Below are 26676 nucleotides of genomic sequence, written 5' to 3'. Positions count from 1 at the left end.
TTAGACAACCCTGTCTATCTATATCTATATCTATATCTATATCTATATCTATATCTATATCTATATCTATATCTATATCTATATCTATATCTATATCTATATCTATATCTATATCTATATCTATATCTATATCTATATCTATATCTATATCTATATCTATATCTATATCTATATCTATATCTATATCTATATCTATATCTATATCTATATCTATATCTATATCTATATCTATATCTATATCTATATCTATATCTATATCTATATCTATATCTATATCTATATCCATATCCATATCCATATCCATATCCATATCCATATCCATATCCATATCCATATCCATATCCATATCCATATCCATATCTATATCTATATCTATATCTATATCTATATCTATATCTATATCCATATCCATATCCATATCCATAACCATATCCATATCCATATCCATATCCATATCCATATCCATATCTATATCCATATCCATATCCATATCTATATCTATATCTATATCTATATCTATATCTATATCTATATCTATATCTATATCTATATCTATATCTATATCTATATCTATATCTATATCTATATCTATATCTATATCTATATCTATATCTATATCTATATCTATATCTATATCTATATCTATATGTATATATGTATCTAATTATAAGTTTCCTTGTTTTGTTTCTTTAGACAACCCTGTCTAACACAGTTGCTCACTTTGGACATATGATCAAAAAGGATGACTCCCCAGAGGAAGACATTATGTTTGGTAAAATAGAAGGCCTGTGAAAAATAGAAAGCTCCCAAATGACCTGGATCTGCACAGTGGGCTCAAGCATCCCTATTGTTGTGAGGATGGCACAGGAGGGGCACATTTCCTCGTTTCCTGTTGTTATACATAAGCGGCTATGATGATTTGGAGCCAACTCGATGGCTCCGAGAACAACCAATGTCACACAATTGGTAAAGGTGGATCTGAGAATTAAGTACAGGTCTCTGTGAATCCAAACATATTTCAAAATTAGTCAACAGCTTCATGAATATTTCCCAACAGTGACAACCTCCAACGCTTGGGGAGGTATCAAATATAGAATTGTGAGCTCTCTTTAGCAGAAAGGTTACTGCGTGTGATTACCCTCAGGAATGCGTCACTTCTAGTGCTGCCAAGGGATTACATAACTTGGAGGACAGCTCTTTAAGATCAGGTCTGGATCGAAAAGATCCCAAGGAGGAAAAATAAGAGAATTACTTTCTGCTAGTTTTTAATGAGGCTCTCAGGGAATATGGCCCCTGTGGCCATGGAGACTCCTGGTTAGGGCACACTATGATTCCACCAAATGCCCTTTCTGCACATAAGACCGAGTCCAGCTCTCAACTTAAACACATGTAGTTTGCAAACTCCAGCAAGAAGTCTTCGTCCTTCCCACCAATAACCTCTGTCCAGGTGTGTAAAAGTGAAATGAGCTTGGGATTCCTGGCGACAGTGAGGATTACAATTCTTCTCAGGTAAGAGCCACACCGGTGGAGACTTCACCAATAGCTGCTTGTTAGGGTGGAAAACCTTCAAGGGATGCTCCTCACTCAGTCCTTACTAAGTGAAGTCATAGTTCTACGATCATCAGTTGTTTCCTGGGATCACCAAAAATGACTAGTAGATGTCCAGTTTAGTTATGGGTCCTTGACCTATGGGGATTACTAGTTGGGTAAATTTCTTCCTTACATTGAAACAAGTATTTTAGGTAAAAGTGTAGAGAGCTAGTTTCCCATTTGACAGTTTATACATAAGGGGTTCCATGATACTGGTGGTTGAATTCCACACAATACATCAGCATTCTTGCCCATTTCCACCCATGGGTTCCCTATTTCCTTTCGCCTGAATTTTTCACCCCTTCCTGCCTGCTCATCTTTGCTTCTGGCCAAATTGATTGAGTTTTGGCTGATATCTTTCAGACAGTTTCATTTTAGTTTTATCATTTGGGCTTGGAGCACTTAGTGGACACACCAAGAAGTCTTGATTAAGACCTCTGGAAAGTCTCTGTAAATGAACCCACAAATAAGCAACAACAGCACCAATATGATTCTCACTTTGGAATTAGTGTTTGGTGGTTGGTAGATTTCTCCAAGCATGTGTATTAAAGTATGTGTACCATATATCCAGTTTACAAAGGAGGAAAATGGGGGCACCAAAATGTTCTTTCACTATAGCTTTACCCTGGTGTTACCTTTTCCCAATTTTTTTGTTTGCATAGAAAATAACTTTTTCTTTTAAAAAAATTTAAAACATCTTATTGGGGGCTCATACAACTCTTATCACAATCCATCCATCTATTTTGTCAAGCACATTTGTACATTTGTTGACATCATCATTCTCAAAACATTTTCTTTCTACTTGAGCCCTTGGTATCAGCTCCTCATTTTTGCCCTCTCCTCCTGGCTCCTCTCATGAACCCTTGATAATTTATAACTTATTATTATTTTGTCATGTCTTACACTGTCTGATGTCTCCCTTCACCACTTTTCTGCGGTCCGTTCCCCAGGGAGGGGATTATATGTAGATTCTTTGACTGATTTCCCCTTTCTACCCCACCTTTCCTATACCTTCCTGGTATCGCCACTCTCACCACTGGTCCTGAGGGGTTCATCTATCCTGCCTTCCCTGTGTTTCCAGTTCCTGTCTGTACCAGTGTACATCCTTTGGTCTAGTCAGATTTGTAAGGTAGAACTGGGATCGTGATAGTGTGGGGGTGGTGGGGTGGGTGACAAGGAAGCACTAACGAATTAGAGGCAAGACGTATGTTTCATCATTGCTACACTTCTCCTTGACTGTGGTCCTGCCTGATGTCTTGATCCGTTGCCAATCTCAATTTTTGTGACCGATTTCCTTTGTTTTCCATTCTTTATAATTCAGCCCAGCGGTTGTGAATCCATTGGACGCCATTGTGGGCTGATGGTGATGATCTCCCCCATCCGATGAGTTGTTACTGTCTTTGCATCGTCCTTATCCTGCTTTGGACTTAGGAAAGGGATCACTATTAAAAATAAACTAAAGATGATGAAACGGAAACTCTGAGAAGTTAAGAATTCCCTCCAAGTCCACATCATTGAAGGCATTGATGATATCAGCTGCCTCAACTACATGCTTTCCATGTGCAGTCTCTATCATAGGTTTTGTCCACGATGAAATACAGGTCTTAAAGACTCTGTTAATATTGTATATTTATAATGTTTTAAAACATTTATTAAAATAATCACAGTAATGGTAGAAAATTCAAACAGTACACAAGGATATACAGTTAAAACCACTCTCCCAACCTTTTGAGCATGCTCTCAGAAGTACTGTCTATGCACAAGTGTGTCCATTGATCTTGCTAATGAAAAAATAGAAGTTCAGAGAGTTCCAGTTGTGGGTTGAAATCTCCAGGGTTAAAAAAGTCTAAAGAATTACATAAGGTGGACAGAAATTTCCCCTTGAGATTCTCCTAATATCTCACCTCAATCATCTTTTTCCAGATTAAAACGTTCTTCCTGTGCTGTCTGCATCTGGGCTCAGGTCTACATGCCCATGAGCAGAGCAAACCAGTCCACTGTCTCTGAGTTCTTCCTCCTGGGTCTCGCCAAGCAGCCCCAGCAACAGCAGCTCCTCTTTGTGCTCTTCCTGAGCATGTACCTGGCCACGGTCCTGGGCAACCTGCTCATCATCCTGGCCATCAGCACAGACTCCCGCCTGCACACCCCCATGTACTTCTTCCTCAGCAACCTGTCTTTAGTGGATATCTGCTTCACATCTACCACTACCCCCAAGATGTTGACTAATCACGTTCTTGGGAGTCAGTCCATCTCCTTCTTGGGGTGTTTTACTCAGATGTATTTTCTTTTCATGTTTGTAGACATGGACAATTTCCTCTTGGCTGTGATGGCCTATGACCGCTATGTTGCTGTGTGCCACCCTTTACACTACACAACTAAGATGACCCCCCGGCTCTGTGCCCTGCTGGTCATTGGATCGTGGGTTGTTGCCAACCTGAATGTCCTACTGCACACCCTGTTGATGACTCGGCTCTCATTCTGTGCAGACAACAGGATCCCTCATTACTTCTGTGATGCAACTCCTCTCCTGAAACTCTCCTGCTCTGACACATACCTCAATGAAATGATGATTCATACTGAGGGGGGCTTGATAATGATCACCCCCTTTGTTTGCATCCTGGTTTCCTACATTTGCATCACCACTGCTGTCCTGAGAGTCCCATCCACAAAGGGAAAGTGGAAAGCCTTCTCCACCTGTGGCTCCCACCTGGCTGTGGTAGCTCTTTTCTATGGCACCATCATTGCTGTGTATTTCAACCCTTCGTCCTCCCACTCAGCTGAGACAGACCCTGCTGCTACTGTGTTGTACACGGTGGTGACCCCCATGCTGAACCCCTTCATCTACAGCCTGAGGAACAAGGACTTGAAAAGGGCTCTGAGAAAGGTGATTGGGAGAAAGAAGTTTTCTACCCAGTGACAGCATCAGAGGTGCATGTCACTCAGAGGAAAACTTCTTTCTCACCAATTGACTCTGAGTTGTTCTGTCAACGTCCATCTGAAAAGAAGCATGTTGCTTGGAATATGGAAGGCTATCATTACTTACCTATTAGTAGACTGGGATTCACCTGTAACCCTGCTACATGTGCCACGTAATGAGACTTCATTGTGACAACTAACTCGTGAATTCTTTTGTGTTCCCAAGTGTTACTTTGCAGACTGTCAGCTTGAAAAGACACAAGCAAAATATCTTGAATATTAAAATGACCTGGTAAGTTTTGAAAGTGCCCTGATGTCTAGTCCCCAGCACTGGCCAAATAAACCAGAATCTCTGGGGTAGACCTGACACTAAAAATTTAAGTGTGTTCTTAGATGTTTCTACCGTGTAGTCATGATCACAAATTACTGGTTTGCATTATACTTTTTAATATGTTCTCCATGATGGCCATCTATAAATTTGGGGACTGAAAACTCTCACTAATTATTTTTGAGTCTTAGACAAAAGACAGCAGGGTGAAATCTGAGGACTTGAGTGGGTAATACCATTTCTGAGGAGGAGCGAGGCTCTGGTGGCCTCTGTGGTCTTGAGCACCAAGAGGCGAGGAAGTACACATGCATGGCCCTCTGGTTTGGATGCCTTTATTTATATTGGGGTGGGTTTCAGCCGGGATTGCGTCTTTGGTATCAGGAAAATAAATCAATTATTTTCCATTCTCTCTTCCAAGATCAACTACTATTATTTTCTTCTCATGCTAGTCACCCCCTCCTCATACCACTCCTTCAAGAACCACCTCCAGGGTCCCCTACCCCTACCTCCAGGAGACCTTCCTGACTCCCTGTTCTATTTTTATTTGGGTTGATTGCTTACGCTGTACTTCAACCCTGTGCCTTTCACCTCTTTCTCTTCCACGAGGCTTTCCAAAGATTGTGAGATGCCCCAGATTTAAACAAACATGGTATTGATTTGCAACTCTAGTGGCTGTTTGGGCTGTAATCAACTTAAGGGTGAAAGAAAAAAGAAAAAAGGAAAGAAAAGAATGGAAGAATAAATATTGTCTTAACTTGTATTTGAGAAGAGATTTTAGAAATAAAATAAATTACCATTTCAAAGGGTAAAATCTACCACAAGTGGTTTTGGAAGATCAAAAATTAATTTAAAAAAGATGAAAATAACTTGTAACTTTGCCACTTAAAACAGCTATAGTTAGATGTATATGAATAGAGGCTTACAAAAATTGTCTGCAATTTATCCATATCATTCTATATCCTGACTTTTCTAGTCTTTCTCCCTATATTAGTAAAGATCTTGGAAATGTGATTTTAATCACTGCATGATATTTTATTGTATGGCTATAATAAAACTTGCTTGAGAAACTTTTCCATTGTGGTATTTCTGTTAAAGCAGCACTAGGAAACTAGGACAATATCTTTATCTCTAAGAAGATACTTCAAATAAATGTATATGAATATTTTGAGAGCCAAATTCCTAGTGCCTTCATTTATTTTACATACTGAGTGTATCATGTCTTTTTTGCTTGTTTCTGTTTTTCTATATAATGTAGCATTTACACAGCCAAACACTCATTATTGTAACCATGATAAAGTGTGCCTGGTGGAGCCGTGGTGGTGTCATGGGTTGGTTACCATAAGGCTAGTAGTTTTAACCAAACAGTGACCCCTGGGCAGAATGCTGAGGCTTCCTGCAGTCTTCAACATATGTAGCGTCACAAACCTCTGCAGGATCATTGAAAATCAGAATCGACATGATAGCAGTATTTTTTTGAGATCAATTACATTCACCATGTTGTAATAACTACTTAAGTTTTATTTTTTAAACAGCTTTATTCAGACATAATCTCATACAGTTCAATGGTTCAAGCATATCAGGAAGAGTCGTACAATCATTACCACAGAACCATAAAGTTTTATGATGACCGTGTCAATTGTTTCCTTTCTATGTTAAGGCAGTTTACTCTTTGATTGGATGTTAGGTTGTTGAGCCTAGAGATTTATGAATACTACCTATTCACTAAGTGTTATGCCATTTATTAAGAGAATGCTCTCTATCCCTTGAATTCCTTTTTGCCTCTTACCATCTATTGCGATGAATCTTAACATCAGCAGCTCTGTTTCCTTTCGGCTTGTGTGGGTTGCTAGGTTCATTCTCTCAGAGTCTCTGAGACAGTTGGCTTGGATGAAGGGTTCTTTCCTTCAGTGTCAGGACCTCCCTTCTGGAAAGTTCCTCCACCTCCCGCCCACTGTTTCAAAGTCAAGCACATAAAATGTTGTGGCTGTAAAGCAAATGCATGCATGCAAAAAAAAAAAAAAACAAACAGAAGATGGCCGACAGGGACACCCGCATACTCTGAGAGCTCCTCCAAACAAAGCGGGATTGGCGACCAGGTAGCTGAATAGTAAGAGTCTGGTGAGTGAAATATCCCCCTGGGACAGCACCCCAGTCCTACCCCACGTATTTGTCCGGAGCAGGGGTCTAGGTGAAAGAGGACCGGACTAGTGGGACATCTCTGGCCACTAAGCTGCCGTGAGCTCACTGGCGACCGGCTTAGGCTCCATCCCCAAACCGGACGCCAGCCCAGAGCCGCTTGCCTGCCCTGCCTACTCCAGCGGCCCACTCCCCACTCCCTATCGCGGATCCCCACTGGGAGAGAAGCTTTCCTCTCCCGCAGTTCCCCTCTCCCCACAGGGCAGCGATCTGCCCTCGGGCCCACGTCCCTCCCTCCATTCATCCAAGCTCAGGGGAGCGGACCCGCGGGTTGTCTGGCGACCCCCACGGGGGACCATCCACCCGCACCGCTGCCGCGGACCTCTCCACCTGCCCTCCGTGCGCTGGCCTCCCACCCCCGCCCGCCCCCGCCAGGCCCTGGCAGCCTAGCGCCAGCTCCACTCCTGGCGGGGACCCTGCGCTGAGCACTTCCCGCCAACAGGAGCCATAGCCCAACCCGCGCCTGTCCCGGACCCTGAGCTTCCGCGGAGCGCCGCGCCCCGCGCTGCTGAGTCTGCCCACCAAGGGCCCCCCCCTGCACAAGGCACAAGAGTAGGTGCCCTCCCCAGGGTGCTGCGGGGACCCCGGCGGCCGCGACTCTGAGCCTGAGCAGAGGAAGGGCGCCATTGCCCCCTGCGGTTTCGCGCCAAGCCTCCTTTGCCAGCGCCATTACCCCCTGCGGTTTCGCGCCAAAAGGGCGGAGAGCGAACACCATTGTTCGCTGCAGTGTCCCACAGCTGCCTGCGCAGCTATCCAAGGGGCCTCCCCGCGCCCGCTCACAGCCCGGGCAGATCAAACACTCCACCTGCAGTGGAGCTGGGTCTCGGCTTTGCAGTCCCTGAGGAGCCGTCAGTGAGCTCCAGCCAGCTCTCACCACCTGGGGCCCTGTTGGGTCCCCAGTGCCAGCCCTAAGCCTGCCGCAGCCCGCCCCAGCCACCCCAGGAGACGGCACAGTGGCCTGAGCCTCCACACAATAAGGTTACTCCTGTCTCCCAGAAGCATGGGGCCTATTAAAGGATCAAGGAAAAATCAACAGACCACATCACTCCCAACAAAAATATCAGAAAAACGAGGCACTTTAACAGACCTAACGTCACTCATAGAAGAAACAGATATAGATCAGCCACAAAAGGAAATCTTCAGAACTCTGCTTGCAGTAATACAGGAGCTAAGAGAAGCAAACCAAAATAAGGATGCAACGATAGAAGGGATGAAATGCACAATAGAGGGGATGAAGTCCACAATAGAGGGGATGAATACTATCCACCAAAAGGAACTGCAGAAACTAACAGAGGAGGTAGCAGAGGCCACACAAAAGGTCACAGAAGCTATATCTAGGCTTGAGGAGGCTGAGAACCGTATCAGTGAACTCGAGGACGCTCAAACCAAACGAAGCAAGCGAGAAAAACAATCAGATAGGAAAATTAAAGAAACAGAAGACAGCCTGAGATCAATGACAGATGCTATGAAGAGGAATAATATTCGAATAATCGGTCTACCGGAACACAACATAACACACAAATCGACCGCCAAGATAGCAAAGGAATTCCTGGAAGAAAATTTCCCCAACCTAACAAAGGAGAATCCGACTCTCATACAGGAAGCAGAGAGGACGCCGGCTAAGCTAAACACCAAGAAGAACACGCCAAGGCATATAATTGTAAAATTATCCAACTTAGAGGAAAAAGAGAAAATTCTACGAGCATCAAGAGAAAGGAAGACAGTCACATACAAAGGAGCGCAGGTAAGGTTATGCGCAGACTTATCAGCAGAAACCATGAAGAGGAGGAGAGAATGGAGCAACATCTTCCAAAAACTGAAAGATGAAAATGCCTCCCCCAGAATCCTATACCCTGCCAAGTTATCCATTAAGATAGAGGGTAAGATAAGGGTCTTCCAGGACAAGGAAGAACTCAAAAAATATACTGCAAGTCACCCGACCCTGCAGAACATACTGGCTGACTCACTATGGCCAGAAGATCAAGCTCCAACTAGAACCACCAGGAGACCACCATATAGCCCATCTCCATCTAGAAGCCAACATGCCAGCAACACGTACCAGGACAACACGGTCTCAGATGGAAAAGAGGACAGGATAGAAACCCTCCACTCAAACGCAGTACACTGATATGAAGGAAGATAGGCAAAGACCCAAAACACAAAACAGAATATGGCAACCATGAAGCCAGAGATTGTAATAATCACTTTGAATACAAATGGGCTCAATTCATATGTTAAAAGAAAGAGGCTGGAGGATTGGATTAGAAAACATAACCCATCAATCTGCTGCCTGCAAGAGACACACCTTAAGCAAGCAGACAAGCATATGCTGAGAATAAAGGGCTGGAAGAAAGTTTACCAAGCAAATGGTAACTCCAAGAAGGCAGGAGTGGCTATCTTAATCTCCGACAAAATGGATCTCAAGATCCAAAACATAAAAAGAGACAAAGAGGGACATTACATAATGCTCAAAGGCTCAGTAAACCAGGAAGCAATAAGCATACTGAATATTTACGCACCTAATAATGGTGCGGCAAATTTCGTCAAACAAACTATTAAAAAAATGACAGAAGAAATCACGGAAACAACAATAATAGTGGGGGACTTCAACACTCCACTATCAGAGAAAGACAGGTCACAGGGAAAGAAGCTCAGCAAAGAGGCCAGAGAGCTAAACAATGTAATTAGGCAACAGGGCCTGATAGACATCTATAGAGCCTTTCATCCAAAAGCAAAAGGTTTCACATTCTTCTCCAATCCACACGGATCTTTCTCAAGAATAGATCACATGCTGGGGCACAAGGCCAGCCTGAGTAAATTCAAACACATAGATATTATCCAGACGTCTTTCTCAGACCACCATGCCATAAAGCTGGAGATTAATAGAAGGGCACCCAGAAAAGCAAGGGCCACCAATTGGAGAATAAACAACGATCTCCTGCGACATGAATGGGTTAAGGTCCAGATCAGAGAGGATATCAGGAAATTTCTAGAAACTAATGAGAACGAGCATACAACATATCAAAACTTATGGGACACTGCAAAGGCAGTTATCAGAGGTAGCTTGATATCACTGAATGCATACATGAAAAAAGAAGAAAGGCGTATGACAGATATGTTAACACAAAACCTCCAACAACTAGAACAGAGTCAACAGAACTACCCCTCCAATAGCAAGAGAAAAGAAATAATAAAAATCAGGGCGGAGTTAAACCAGTGGGAAGACAAAAGAACAATGCAAAGGATTAACGCAACTAGAAGCTGGTTTTATGAACGAATTAATAAAATTGACACTCCCCTGGCAAAGCTTACCAAAGATAGAAAGGAACAATCATCAATAGCCAGGATGAGGGATGAATCGGGGGCAATAACAACAGACCCCAATGAGATAAAAAGGATAATCACAAAGTACTATGAAGGTTTGTATTCTAATGAATTCAGAAACCTGGAAGACATGGATAAATATTTAGAAAAACAATCTATCCCTAGATTATCTGAGACAGAGACCAAGAACCTCAACAAACCCATAGCGAAGGAAGAAATAGAGTGTCATCAAAAACCTACCAAGGAAAAAGGCCCCAGGGCCAGATGGCTACACAGCAGAATTTTACCAAACATTCAGGGAAGAGCTGACACCAATCCTCCACAAAGTATTCCATAACATAGAAAAGAACGGCAAGCTCCCAAACTCATTTTACGAAGCCAGCATTACTTTGATACCCAAACAGGGAAAAGACCCCACAGGTGTAGAGAATTATAGACCAATATCTCTAATGAACATAGATGCAAAAATCCTTAACAAAATATTGGCCAATAGAATACAAAGGAACATCAAACATATCATTCACCACGACCAAGTAGGATTCATCCCAGCGATGCAGGGATGGTTTAACATCCGAAAATCCATCAATATCATACACCACATCGAGAAGAAAAAGGATAAAAACCATATGATAATATCCATAGATGCGGAAAAAGCATTTGACAACATCCAGCATCCATTCCTAATCAAAACACTCATGAAGATAGGATTGGAAGGTAAGTTCCTCAAGCTCATACAAGCTATCTATGAAAGACCAACAGCCAACATCATAGTCAATGGAGAAAAGACAAGAACAATACCACTGAAAAAGGGTACAAGACAAGGATGCCCCCTGTCCCCTCTTCTATTCAATATCGTTTTGGAGGTTCTGGCTAACAACATAAGACAGCGGAAGGACATCAAAGGGATCCAGTTGGGAGAGGAGGAGGTGAAACTATCGTTATTTGCAGATGACATGATCCTATACATTGAAGACCCCCAAAACTCCACAGTTGGAATACTTACAGCAATAGAGGAATACGGAAGAGTAGCAGGATACAAGATCAATAAACAGAAGTCGGTAGGGTTTCTATACACATCGGACAGGGCCATGGAAGAGGCGATTAAGAGGGAAGTACCCTTCACAGTAGCCAAGAACAAACTGAAATACCTAGGAATATACTTAACAAAAAATACTAAAGACCTATATAAGCATAATTATAAAACCCTATTACAGGAAACCAAAAGTGACCTTCACAAATGGATGAAGCTCCCCTGCTCATGGTTAGGTAGGCTGAACGTAGTAAAGATGACAGTTCTTCCTAAAGCACTCTACAAGTTCAATGCTATACCAATCCAATTACCATCAACCTTCTTCAAAGAATTGGAAAAACTGACCATCAACTTCATATGGAGAGGGAAGAAACCCAGAATTAGCAGAGAACTCCTCAAGAAGAAGGACACAATTGGAGGACTCGCCCTACCTGATATTAATGCCTACTACACAGCTACAGTGGTCAAAACAGCATGGTACTGGCACAATGATAGACACTCAGACCAGTGGAAAAGAATAGAAAGCCCAGGAGTAAAATCATCAGCATATAGACAACTGATCTTCGACAAGGGTCCCAAAAACGTCAAGTGGGAAGCAGATGCCCTCTTTAATAAGTGGTGCTGGAAACAATGGATATCCACATGTAGAAAGTTGAAACAAGACGTCTACCTCACCCCATGCACAAGAATACACTCAAGGTGGATCACAGATCTAGAAGTCAAACCCCAAACCATCAGGACCATTAAGGAGGGAATCGGGACTAATCTCAGAGCACTGGCCCAGGGAGCACATAGGCTCACTGCAACAGGGAAGGGGACACACACAGGTGATCTGGAAATCGACAAATGGGATCTAATAAGAATAAAACACCTGTGCACCTCGAAAGACTTTGCCAAGAGGGTGACAAGGCAACCCACAGACTGGGAGAAGATTTTTAGTAATGACACGTCAGACAAAGGGCTCATTACTAAAATCTACAACACCATCATGACCTGCAAAAAGAGGAAAACAGTTAACCCCCTAAGGAAGTGGGCAAAAGAAATGAGAAGAACTTTCACTAGAGAGGAGATCAATATGGCCAATAAATATATGAGAAAGTGCTCGAAGTCCCTTGCCATAAGAGAAATGCAAATCAAAACAACCATGAGATACCACCTAACACCCCTCAGGCTAGCTCAGATCAGTAAATCAGAGAGCAACAAGTGTTGGAGGGGCTGTGGTGAAATAGGAACCCTCCTCCACTGCTGGTGGTCGTGCAGATTTGTACAGACACTGTGGAAAGCAATCTGGCGATACCTAAAGAAAATGGAAATTGATCTACCTTACGACCCAGCCATCCCTCTACTGGGCATATACCCGGTTGAAGCAGCAAATAAAACACGACCAGTCATATGCGCTCCAATGTTTATTGCGGCACAATTCACAATAGCAAAGACTTGGAAACAGCCTAAGTTTCCATCGATAGACGAGTGGATTAGCAAACTTTGGCACATACACACAATGGAGTATTATGCAGCACTAAAAAGCACCGATGAGCACATGAAACACGTTATTTCATGGGAAGAGCTGGAAGGAATTATGTTAAGCGAGGTAAGCCAGACCCAAAGGGACAGGTACAACATGAGTCCCCTGAGGTAAGTACAATCAGCATGACAGAAATGGGGCATTAATCCACCCAAGGGGAGGGTATGGTTTATATCTCCACAGGGAAAGTGGGACCAGACTTCAACCCAGTGTCGCAAGGTGTGAATGCAATATCCCGGCGTGGAGGACGGAACCGGTGGAGAGGTCTGGGAGGCTGGCCCCAGCACCATAAATTAAGTGGATTCCTGCCCCTCCCCCGAAAAGAACTTGTTCCAAAGGACGACATTGACCCTGCAGCTATGGGAGATGGACATATTTGATCAGAGCACACGGGAGCAGATGAAGGGGCAGGAGGAGAGAGTGGAGCACAGCCTGGCCCACCAGGCCGTGATGATGATGTTCCAGAGTAGAGCAGCCAGTCCACAGAGAGAACAACATGGCTGGCCCTACTATGAGACATGATGCCCCTCAGTGACTAAGGGCGATACAGGGGACAGCACCGGAGACACAGTGTGGGAATTGCACCTGACCTGATCCCACCACACCGAGGCAAATCACTGGGGGAGTGCAGCGGAACAGCAAGGGAATGGAGTGGCAAGGTCCTCAGGGAATGCTGAAAGTGGACTTTGGGGCCAGGGCGTGGTGCCCCAACAGACTGGACTGGAAAACGCTCCTAAGGGCCAGCAAAGATCCCTGAGCTAACTACAAGCTTTTCTCTTGTGAACTGTTTTGTTCTGTTCTTTGTCAGTGGTTTGTTTTTGTTGTTTTGTTGTCTGGTTGTATACTGTTGCTTTGTGTTCCTCTGTCTAGTTTTCGTGCATGTTAGTGACTCCACAGGTCTGTCTGAATAGGACAGGCTGGATGAACTATCTGGATGAAAAACAACGGGACCGACAGTTCCGGGGGGACTTGGGATGGGGGGGTAGGGGGGGTAAGGAAGTGGTGTTAACAAACCCAGGGACAAGAGAACAACATGGGACCCCAAATGGTAATGAAGGGGGAGTGGCAGGCCTGGTGGGAAACGATCGAGGGTAAGGTTGCTTAGAGAAGAGGTATACTCTAGCCCAGGTGGCGATGAAGCATGGTAGTAGGGCAGGAGGAAGGTCAAGGGAGATGGAGGAAAGAGCTAGGAGTCAAAGGGCATTCATGGAAGTCTAGACAAAGACATGTACATGCAAATATATATAGGAGGTTGGGGAAATAGATCTTTGTGTCGATATTTATAGGTCAAGTATTAAGGTGGCGGAAGGACCTTGGGCCTCTACTCAAACACTCCCTCTATGCATGAATACCTTCTTTTATTAAATTGGAACTCTATGATGCTCACTCTCCCGACACAACGGCTGGAGCCAAAGTGGGTGAACAAGTAAATGTGGTGAAGAAAGCTGATGGTGCCCGGCTATCAAAAGAGATAGTGACTGGGGTCTTAAAGGCTTGAAGATAAACAAGCGGCCATCTAGCTCAGAAGCAACAAAGTCCACATGGAAGAACACACCAGCCTGTGTGATCGAGTGGTCCCAAAGGGATCAGTTACCAGGCATCAAAGAACAAAAAATCATATCAGTGACTGCACACCTCCATGATAGGATCGCTGAAGACAAATGGGTGCACAAGCAAATGTGGTGAAGAAAGCTGATGGTGCCCGGCTATCAAAAGAGATAGTGTCTGGGGTCTTAAAGGCTTGAAGGTGAACAAGCGGCCATCTCGCTCAGAAACAAATAAGCCCACATGGAAGAAGCACACCGGCCAGTGCGATCACGAGGTGCCCAAGGGACCAGATATAAGGCATCATGCAAAAAAAAAAAAAGATATAAGTGTGTGTATGTATGTGTATATGTATATATGTATGTGTATATATATATTATATTAAATGAAGGGGGAAGTGCAGAGTGGAGACCCAAGGCCCAAGTGTCGGCCAATGGAGATCCCCTCATAGAGGGGCCTAGGAGAGGAGATGGGTTAATTAGGGTGTGAGGTAGTATCGATGAAGAACACAGCTTTCCCCCAGATCCTGGATGCTTCCTCCCCCCAACTACCATGATCCGAATTCTACCTTGCAGGGCTGGATAGGACAGAGGCTGTACACTGGTACATATGAGGGTTGGAGGTACAGGGAATCCAGGGTGGATGATACCTTCAGGACCAAGGGCGTGAGGGACGATGCTGGGAGAGTGGAGGGTGAGTGGGTTGGAAAGGGGGAACTGATTACAAGGAGCCACATGTGACCTCTTCCCTGGGAGAGGGACAGCAGAGAAGGGGGGAAGGGAGACCCCGAATAGGGCAAGATATGACAAAATAACGAGGTATAAATTACCAAGGGCATATGAGGGAAGGGGAAAGGGGAGGGAGGGGGGGAAAAAAAAAGAGGACCTGATGCAAGGGGCTTAAGTGGAGAGCAAATGCCTTGAGAATGATTGGGGCAGGGAATGTATGGATGTGCTTAATACAATTGATGTATGTATATGTATGGATTGTGGTAAGAGTTGTTTGAGTCCCTAATAAAATGTAAAAGAAGAAAAGAGAAAAAAATGATGAGGGCAAAGACTGTACAGATGTGCTTTATACAGTTGATGTATGTATATGTATGAACTGTGAAAAGAATTGTATGAGCCCCAATAAATTGTTAAAAAAAAAAACAAAAAAAAAAACAAACAAACTCAAAAAACCCCACCAAAACCAAATCAAACCAACAAAAACCCGAATGCATGCTTGCTGGCAGGTCATTCTTGCTTTCTGTGTGTATTTATTGCTGTTGAAACACACACAACAAAACATACACCAATTCAACAATTTCTACAGGTTCAAAATGGTGATGGCATTCTTTGAATTGGACAGCCATTCTCACCTCCATTTTCTTTCTTTCTTTCTGTTTTATTGGCACATAAGGCACATAATCCACATATCATACTATTCAATCATTCAAACTTGTTAAGAAGAATCAAACAATCATCACCACAATCAATTTCAGAACATTTTCATCTCCCCCATGGTTTAATCGCCTTTAAAATGAGTTGTGTAATCACATTCAGTTCTAGTGCTCTCTCTCCCCCTCCTGCCTGCATTGTTCACTCCCTAAATCCCCTCACCCTCCCCATCTCTTTCCACCACCCTACACCCCCTACAAACCCTTGCATCAGTTATTATCTCTATACCTCCACTCCTTCTATACTCCACAAACTGGGAAACCCAACATAAACAATGAAGAACAAACATGAAATGAAATGGCAAGGATAAAACAATAGTAATATAAAGATTAAAATACCAATAATGAGCAGGAGAGAAAAGACTTCCAATAATATTTAAAAATCTAGTGAAGGAATTTTTGTCGTGGAACAAGCAAGACATCCTTGCACCTAGAACAATTTCAGGTTGGGTTTAGAGGGAGGTCAACTGAGCAAGCATCAAGTTTAAACTGGTACAGTCAGGATTGCAATGATCTATGGTTGATAGTAAGGCTGTTACAGACCTTAGTCTGTGGTTAGAAAGAATCTGCAAGTGGCTTTATCTGACTTGATACTCTGCAGATGGGGTTTGGGCTCCCACTGTCCTTACAGCCTTCCCCAAATTGGGTGTTCACAATTTTAGCTCTGACACTACTCCCTTCATCATATTGTTGTGCCAACCTGGCCGATAAACACATGTTGGATTAATGGAAGGGTGAAGAGATAAATGGCTCGGCGAGCCTCGCCTTTTTTGTCTCTTACTCTTTGATCATTGGACCAGTGTTTGGCTTCCTGGCTTGTTCTTTGCCTCAATTTGCAAGCTACACTACCTATGGGACATTTAACTGTGGACTGTGTCACTGTAATTTCAGGTTCCTTCAGGATCTGCTTTGCCACATCATTGGAATTTACATCTCTTGAGCTGGAGACTGTTGGATCCTGTCATCTGGCTGTCTGTTGGTGACCTTCCTTGCTGTTTGCTGCTTGTGCCTGGATAACCTGAATTGCTCTACAGAGGTCTATCTACCTGGTGGCCCTCAGGACTTGAAAGACTGCCAGTGTCTCACAACTGTCTCACAGAAGTGAGTTGCACTGAGCCATTTGTACTGCTGTATACTTTAATTAACTGTTTATTTCTTATGTTATACATCTACCTAGCTGTCTAAATAAATATACATATAATTATTAGTATTCTGATTTTGTTTCTCTAGAGAACCCTGTCTAACACATTTGGTACCAGGAGTGCTTCTAGAGAAATAAAGTCATAAATATGGGCTTCTTAAATTTTCTCTGCAGCCTGATTAGTCTTAACAGCACTAATAATGCTACTTCTACATTATTAGTTGAAATTATTATTATTAGCCCAAAAGCATGGATAAATCTTCTCCTCTTATTAATCCATGGTGTGAAATAGCAAAGCCTATACGTACAGTAGCACCTGCAATAGATGAGGTGCTGGTTAAAGCAGCGGTTCTGAGTGATTGTATCTTTGACATTTTCCACGAGTTTTGTCAGGATGACAAGTATAGGGAAGCTGGTTGGCTGGTCCTTCTTATAAAGGAAAATATGATTAAGGAGAGGGATGGTCTCAGAGCCTCTGAAGCGCACCTCAGGTGAAGACTAACAGGTTTGAAAGCTTCCGTCTGTGCTACAAAGGAGAGCCTTTTCTCCTCTAATAAAAGAGCTGACACTGCTGAGTACCAGGTCAGAGTCTCATTATGCGAGTGCCTGAATTACAGCATCAGCTGAATTGCACATCTAGAGCAGTGTCTGATACCAAAGTGAGGGCATTGGTCAAAAAAAGTTGGGAACCTGAAACATGGGATGGGAACATATGGGCTGATGATCCAGAAGAGGAGGATATTGAGCCCCTAGAAACAATTGACCCATCCAAGTCAATAGAGCCACCCCTCCCAGCTGAAGGTATTAATCCACTATCAGTAAAACAATCCATACCTGAGGAGATTAGTCGAACTGTTCAAGCTGAAATGCCAGGTGGGGCTGTATCAGTAACATTGCCTGAGGGAGAAGCCTTACAATATATTGCTGAGAGCAACCTGGAAACACCCTCACCACCCATTATTTCCTCTAGACCTGTCACTAAAATTAAGTCTCAGAAAGCTCCTAAAGGCGAGGTTGAGATCATTACCCAAGAAGAAGCATGCTAACCTCACAAAGATCTGCTCGAGTTTTCAAATACATGCAAGCAGAAGCTTGGGGAATATCTCTGGGAATGGTTAAAAGGTGTGGGACACAGGTACATGAAATATAATATTATACTGGCCTGAGTTTCTGGATATGGGACTCCTAAGCACAGATTTTCTTTTAATGTGTCTGTGAGAGAGGCTAAAGAGGATCTAATTCTTTATTTAGTTGGTTTGCTGAAGCATGGACTGCCAGATAGCCTAGATTAGACCAATTTGAAGTACCTGACCTACCTTGGTACACTGTAGAGGAAGGCATCCAAAAGCTTAGGGAAATTGGTATGTTGGAATGGATCTATCAGGATATTCCCATAGACCCAAAAAGGGGGTGTCCTGAGGACATACCCTTTACCACAACCATAAGGAACAAGTTTGTGAAGTGGGCCCCAGCATCTCTGAAAACTCCTATAATTGCTATTTTATGTGCACCAGGATTAACAGTGGGCACTGCCCTAAGCAAATGCTGATATTTGCCCACAATGGGGCTGATTGGTCCCCGTGGTGGTAGAGGGCAGGTGTCAGCACTGAGTCAAGAGACAGGGTGGGTGTGGTTATAATAGACAAGGTTTCCATAGTAATCAAAGCAACCTGTCTGGTGTGGAATTATGGTATTAGCTACTTAGCGATGGTGTCCCTAGGAATGAAATAGATGAGAAACCTGCTAAATTTTTACGTGATCTATACAGGCAGAAGAATGGTAGATCAGGTGAACAGCAGAGTAGACAGTCACGATCACTCAATCAATTCCAAGACCTGAGCCAGTTTACAGATCCACATCTCTTGAATGAGGGGAAGGCCGGGTCTCTTTGAAGGAGGACCCTACTACATCACCGAAGGTTTATACCGTTAGTCTTTCTTCTAGCCTTCCCCAAAGGGACCTGCAGCCTGTCACAAGAGTGACTGTTCATTGGGGAAAAGGAAATAATAACACTTTTTTGGGATTACTGGATACTGGCTCTGAACTGACACTAATTCCAGTAGACCCAAAGTATTTTGAAGGCCCACCAGTCAGAGTGGGGGCTTATGGAGGTCAAATTATCAATGGAGTTTTAGCTCAGGTATTCCTCACTGTGGGTCCAGTGGGCCCCCGGACCCATCCTGTGGTTATTTCCCCAGTTCCAGAATGCATCATTGGAATAGACATACTTAGTAACTGGCAGAACACCCACATTAGATCCCTGGAATGTGGAATAAGGTCTATCATGATAGGAAAGGCCAAGTGGACACCATTAGAACTTCCATTGCCTAGGAAAATAGTAAACCAAAAGCAGTACCACATTCCTGGAGGGATTGCAGTGATCAGTGCCACCATCAAAGACTTGAAAAATGCATGGGTGGTGATTCCAACCACATCCCCATTAAACTCACGTATTTGGCCTGTAAAGAATACAGATGGCTTCTAGAGAGTGACAATGAATTATCATAAACTTAACCAAGTGGTGACTCCAATTGCAGCTGCCGTCCCAGATGAGATTTCATTGCTTGAGCAAATTAATACTTCTCCTGATACTTTGTATGCAGCTATTGATCTGGCTGGTGTCACCTTCTCAATACCAGTCTCGAAGGACCACCGGAAGCAGTTTGCCTTCAGCTAGCAGGGGCAACAATACACGTTCATAACTCTCCCTCAGGGGTACATCAACTCTTCTGCCCTGTGCCATAATTTAGTCCGAAGGGACCTTGATCGCCTGTCTATTCCACAAAATGTCACAGTGGTCCATTATATTGATGACATTATACTGATTGGATACACTAAGGAGGGTGTATCAAAGACTCTAGATCCATTGATACAACATCTGTGTACGAGAGGATGGGAAATTAACCCAACGAATATTCAGGCACCCTCCACCTCAGTAAAATCTCTAAGGATCCAGTGGCATGGGGCATGTCGACATATTCCTACTAAAGTGAAGAATAAGCTATTGCATTTGGCCCCGCCAACGACGGAAAAAGAGGCACAATGCCTAGTGGGTCTCTTCGGATTTTGGAGGCTACAGATCCCTCACTTGGGTGTTCTATTTTGACCTATTTATCAAGTGACACGAGAAGCCTCCAATTTTGAGTGGGGCCCAGAACAAGAAAAGGCTCTTCAACAGGTTCAGGATGCCATGCATGCTGCTTTGTCACTGGGACCATATGATCCAGCTGACCCAGTGGTGCTAGAGGTGTCAGTTGTAGATAAAGATGCAGTGTGGAGTCTTTGGCAGACCCATATTGGTGAATCACAGTGTAGACCGTTGGGATTTTGGAGTAAAGTCCTGCCATCCTCTGCAGACAATTACTCTTCCTTTGAAAAACAGCTGTTGGCTTGTTAATGGGCTTTGGTGGAGACTGAACGCCTCACCACGGCCCACTAAGTCACCATGAGGCCTGAATTACCTATCATGAACTGGGCATTGTCTGACTCATGGAATCATAAAGTTGGACGTGTGCAGCAACACTCCATTGTTAAATGGAAGTGGTATATACGAGATCGGGCCAAAGCAGGACCTGAAGGAACAAGTAAGCTGCATGAAGAAGTGGCCCAAATGCCCACAGCCTCCACTCCCTTCACATTGCTTTTTTTTCTCCCTGTCTCCACCTACAGCTTTCTGGGGAGTTCCTCACCATACTTTAACTGACGACTAAAAAAGTCATGCTTGGTTTATTGGTGGCTCTGCACGATATGCAGGTGCCACTCGTAAGTGGACAGCAGCAGCACTACAGCCCTTTCTGGGATATCCCTAAAGGACAATGGTGAAGGGAAATCTTCCCAATGGGCAGAACTTTGAGCAGTGCATCTGGCCGTTCAGTTTGCCTATATGGAAAAATGGCCAGATGTGAGAATGCATACTGATTCATGGACTGTGGCTAATGGCTTGGCTGGATGGTCAGGGAATTGGAAGGAACATGATTGGAAAATTGGTGACAAGGAGGTGTGGGGAAGAGGTATATGGATAGACCTCTCTGAATGGGCCAAGAAAGTAAAGGTAATTGTATTTCACATGAACACTCACCAAAGAGTTACCTCTGAAGAAGAGGACTTTAACAATCAAGTGGATAAGATGACACACGCTGTGGGGAACTGGTCCTCCTCTTTCCTCTGCCACCCCTGTTATCGCCCAATGGGCACATGAACAAAGTGGACATGGTGGCAGGGATGGAGGTTATGCATGGGCACAGCAACATGGACTTCCACTCACCAAGGCTGACTTGGCCACTGCCACTGCTGAGTGTCCCATTTGCCAGGCAACAAAAACCAACATTAAGTCCAAGATATGGGACAATTCCTCGGGGAGATCAACCAGCAGGTGGCAGGTTGATAACATAGAATCACTTCCATCATGGAGGGGACAGTGCTTTGTTCTTACTGGAATAGACACCTACTCTGGATATGGATTTACCTTCCCTGCACGTGATGCTTCTGCCAGAACTACCATTCATGGACTTACAAAAAGCCTCATCCACCGGCATGGCATCCCACATAGCATCGCTTCAGATCAAGGAACTCACTTCACAGCAAATGCAGTGCGGCAATGGGCCCATTCCCATGGAATCCACTGGTCGTATCATGTTCCTCATCATCCTGAAGCTGTTGGCTTGATAGAACGATGGAATGGCCTCCTAAAGATACAATTACAGCGCCAACTAGGTGGCAACAACTTGCGGGGCTGGGGCAATGTTCTCCAGGAAGCTGTATACACTCTAAACCAGTGGCCATTATATGGTGCTGTGTCTCCAAAAGCCAGAATTCATGGGTCCACCAAGGGCTGGAAGCTGGAGTGGCACCACTCACTATTACTCCTAATGATCCACTTGCAGCATTTTTGCTTCCTGTCCCAGCAACCCTGTGTTCCTCAGGCCTGGAGGTCCTGGTCCCGAAGAAAGGAACTCTCCCACCTGGAAACAGCACAGATTCCACAGAACTGCAGCTGAGAATGCCCCCTGGGCACTTTGGACTTCTCATGCCTTTGGATAAACAGGTCAGGACGGGTGTCACTGTACTGAGTGGTTTGATTGGTCCTGATTACCAAGGAGAAATTGGACTGGTGCTACATAATGGAGGTAAAGAAGAATATATCTGGAATCCAGGAGATCCCATAGGCAGCCTCTTAGTGCTAACATGCCCTGTTATTAAAGTAAATGGTAAGTTACAACAACCCAATCCTGACAGGACTTATAATGACCCAGATCCCTCAGGAATGAAGGTCAGGATCACCCCACCAGGCAAACAACCAGGGTCAGGTGAGGTGCTGGCTGAGGGCAAATACAGAATGAGTAATAGAAGGTAGTTCTACCTATCAGTTATGACCCCGGGATCATTTGAAAAAGGTTTGCAATTTTCAGCATATTTTCTTTATATGAGCTTATTGCGTATCTTTCCTTTGTTCATGTATGATATATCTGATACAATTGGACTCTGTGTTTTCATTTATACTTATGATAGATGTTTGATGATAAGTATAAGTGTGATTTCATTAATGTCTGGAAAGTATAGATGGCTAAAGAATTGTGTACAGGTGCTAAATTGGGAAGGGGTGGATTGAGGTATTTAGTTTATTGTGCCAACCTGGCCGATAAACACATGTGGGATTAACTGAAGGGTGGAGATATAAATGGCTCGGCGAGCCTTGTCTTTTTTGTCTCTTGCTCTTTGATCATTGGACCAGTGTGCGGCTGCCTGGCTTGTTCTTTGCCTCAATTTGCAAGTTACACTCACTGTGGGAAACTTAACCCATGGACTGTGTTGCTATAATTTGAGATTCCTTCAAGACCTGCTTCGCCACACTATTGGAATTTACATTTCTTGAGCTGGGGACTGTTGGACCCTGTCATCTAGCTGTCTGTTGGTGATCTCTCTTGCTGTTTGCTCCCTGTGCCCGGATATCCTGAATTGCTCTACTGAGGGCTACCTGGCGGCCCTCAAGACTTGAAGGACTGCCAGTGTCTCACAAATGTCTCATGGGAGTGAGCTGTACTGAGCCATTTGTACTGCTTTATAATTTAATTAACTGTTTATTTCTTATGTTATATATCTATCTGTATAAATATACATATAATTATTAGCATTCTGATTTTGTTTCTCTAGAGAACCCTGTCTAACACATAAATCTTTAGGACTCCAGATACTATTCTGATTGATAGCCAGGCACCATCTGCTCTCTTCACCACACTTCGCAGTAGCACCCTTATCTTCAGTGATCATTACATCAGGGTGGTATTGAGCAGGGACATGGTATCAGAACTAACTGTCCTTGGATTGGGGTCAGAGTTAAGTAGGAGCCGAGAATTCATCTGCTTGCCCCTGGAATATGCACAACTGAGGTTTAGTTTGGTAGTTGTTTTTAAGATCAGCTACATCAGCACCAGCAGCAAACCAACCAGCAAACATGTGGACCCTGTAAACTTCCTTTCTAACCTTTCAAGTTGGTGTTAACCATTGGATCCCATAGGGCTGAGCTCTCTGCTTTTGTGCACATTTTCTCTGAGAAGTTCCTAAAATTTTTGTTTCAGACTATGTTTTTAAGGATGCTTGTATAGCCAACAGCCTTTGGGGAGCAAAATGGTCATCTCTTTCTAGAGGAGAGGGCAGGGCTTTTAGTACTGGCTGGTGCAACCCACCTGGAGTAATATCATTCACTGCCTTCTAGCTGATTCCTATTCAAAGCAACCCTACAGGACAGAGTAGAACTGCCACTGTGGGTTTCCAAGAAGGTAACTTTTTAAAAAGATCATTTTATTGGGGGCTCTTACAGCTCTTATAATAATCCATATATCAATTGTATCAAGCACACCTGTACCCTTGTTGCCATCATTATTTTCTTTAAAACATTTTTTATTTTATTGGGGCCCTTACAGCTTTTATTTCAATCCATACATAGATTCATTGTGTCAAGCACATCTGTACGTATGTTGCCATCATCTTTCCAAAACATTTTCTTTCTACTTGAGCCATTGAAGCTCTTCATTTCCCCCTCCCTCCTCCACGCTCCCTCGCCCATGAACCCTTGATAATTTATAAATTATTATTATTATTTTTTCATGTCTTACACTGACCACTGTCTCACTTTAACCACTTTTCTGTTGTCCATCCTCCTCGGAGTGGGCCATACATTGATCATTGTGATTGTTCCTCCTTACTCTACCCACTCCTCCCACCACCCTCCTAGTATCGATACTCCCCTTATTGGTCCTGAGTGCTTTATCTGTCTTGGATTACCTGGGTTTCCAGCTCTTTTCTGTACCAGTGTACATGTTCTGGTCTAGCCAGATATGTAAGGTAGAACTGGGGTCATGATAGTGGGAGTGGGGTGGGGGAGGGGGAGGAAGCATTAACCTCCCTGGTGGTCTAGTTATGTCAGAAATTATGTACCCACATTCTGCATTGTTTGTGAAGTGAAACTTTTTCATAATCAGGAAACACCTGTATTCTGACATGACGGTGCCAAAAAATGGAGTTTCAAATAATTTATTAGTGGTCCAATACCATTTCCGCAGGGGTTTCCCCACCACTCCCTGAAGTATTATTAGGCCCAGAAATTTCCAAATGTAATCTTTGGTCACTGTTTCCCACTTTCTGCTTCTTGAAAACTTATGAAGCAGAGTAGCGGATTGTTGCTCTTTGTACCGGTTTGTCTCCGTAACAATTTTTTAATGACCTCATCGGTCAGACATAATTGTAGGTACACCAAAGGGTTGTTGTGGTCAATGTCGACTTTCAAACCAGGTGCTCCAGTAAACGGGAATCTTGGGGGAGCTGCCTGATCCGTACCGCAGACAATAGAGCACCAAGTTCGCACATCGCTGAGCTCAGGTGCAGAATCATCACTGTCATCACTTATTGATCAGTGTCAGATGTCGGATGGTGAGTTTCCCCATGAACTGCTATCGCTCAATTCTGCGAGTAATTCTAAGTCACTGTTGCGGTCATTTATCTGGTCTAAAACTCCTTTTGTGCTAAAGTGACACTTTTTTGATGCCATGGACAAAAAATTCCAGGCAAATTTTTTTCCAAATGACAGTAAAAGGACAGGCAGGGCACTGGAGACTGCTCTAGGGAGAAATCTGAGGTGATTTGCTTAGATACAATGTAATCCTCACAGGTTACACAGGTATCACTGTTTGTGTGTGTATGTCTTTTTTAGACTTGTGGTCTTGAATTTCCCGCCCAGTTCTGCCCCTGTGCAGCAACACTGCATGCAGGGAACGTAAAGGAACAGAACCAGGAAGCCAGATCACTCTGCAATCACAGCCAGCGGAGGACACCGCTGGACTGGGGAGCAGTTAAAGAACTAGAGGAAGGTTGTGTGTTTTGTCTGTGCTATACTGCATCCTGACTGGCTCCTTTCTTTCTCGTGGCCCTTCTGACAGGAAGTGTCCAATTGACTACTGATGGGCTTTCGGTTTCTACCCTGTCCTCCCCCTCATTCACACAGATATGATTTTTTGTTTTGTGTCTCTGATCCCTGAACCCATCGACACCTCATGATCACACAGGCTGGTGTGCTTCTCCCATGTGGACTTTGTTGCTTCTCAGCTAGATGCCCGCTTGTTTAGCTTCAAGCCTGTAAGACCCCAGACACTATATTTTTTGATAGCCAAGTACCATCAGCTTTCTCCACCACATTTACTTATGTACCCATCTTATCTTCAGCATTTGTGTTAGGGATGGTGAGCATCACAGAGTGCCGGGCTAGTAGAACAAAGTAAGTGTTCTTGCCTTGAGGGAGTGCTTGAGTGGAGGCCCAATGTCCATCTCCTGTTATAATACTTTATATTATAAGGTATGTAAATTTTAAGTTTTTGTATGTTTAAGTAATGTAAATGATAAATTATGTAAATATTATAAAGTATTATAAGGTGTGTAAATATATGCACATAGATCTATTCCCCTGTCATTACATATAAATGTATTTACATATATTCATGTCTGTATTTAGACCTTTATTAATGTCCTTTATGTCCCAAGAATGTAACTATTTTTAAAAAATCACTTTATTGGGGACTCATACAACTCTTATCACCATCCATCCATCCATCCATCCATCCATCCATCCATCCATCCATCCATCCAGTCAGCCAGCCAGCCAGCCAGCCATTGTGTCAAGCACTTTTGTACTTCCCTCATCATTCTCAAAATATTTGCTTTCTACTTTAGCCCTTGGTATCAGCTCCTCATTTTCCCCACTCCCTCCCTGCTCCACTCCCCGCCCACAGACGGTCACTCTTCATGGCAGTAGAAAGCCTCATCATGCCACAATAATTAAATCCAGACCTCAGGTTGCAACATCTAGTGCCTAGTGACAGCAACATCAATGTCCTCATCAACTAGTTCTGGGGCAGGATATGGGCACTGGCACGGGATGTGTGACTTTCTCAACCTGGCTAATCATCCTCCTGGTGATTTTGAGATATACTCAAAGTTGTATTTCATTTTATTACAATGAGTTCTTACTATCCTACTATTTCATACTCTGACGTTTCACCTTTATAACATCAGGGGGAAAATCTACGAGGGGTTTCAAAGAAGTTGTGGAAAAGTTCATTTTTCTTTGATTTCATTTCCCCCAGAACTTTTTGAA

General features: G+C 43.6%; 1 protein-coding gene across 1 annotated transcript; it reads left to right on the top strand.

Moving 5' to 3' along the window:
* Window positions 1-3559: 3559 nt before the first annotated feature.
* Window positions 3560-4507, top strand: LOC142423077 (olfactory receptor 1F1-like). The gene has a single exon (XM_075528254.1). It carries the CDS (start codon window positions 3560-3562, stop codon window positions 4505-4507), a length of 948 nt encoding a protein of 315 aa, XP_075384369.1.
* The last annotated feature ends 22169 nt before the right edge of the window (window positions 4508-26676 follow it).

Source organism: Tenrec ecaudatus, chromosome 12 (assembly GCF_050624435.1).
Source record: "Tenrec ecaudatus isolate mTenEca1 chromosome 12, mTenEca1.hap1, whole genome shotgun sequence".
In the NCBI taxonomy this organism is placed as follows: Eukaryota; Metazoa; Chordata; class Mammalia; order Afrosoricida; family Tenrecidae; genus Tenrec; species Tenrec ecaudatus.
This window is presented reverse-complemented; position numbering and strand designations above follow the sequence as displayed.

What these genes read in the sequence shown, in the direction of transcription:
- LOC142423077 (XM_075528254.1), top strand. Translation starts at nt 3,560, where the DNA reads ATGCCCATGAGCAGAGCAAACCAGTCCACTGTCTCTGAGTTCTTCCTC.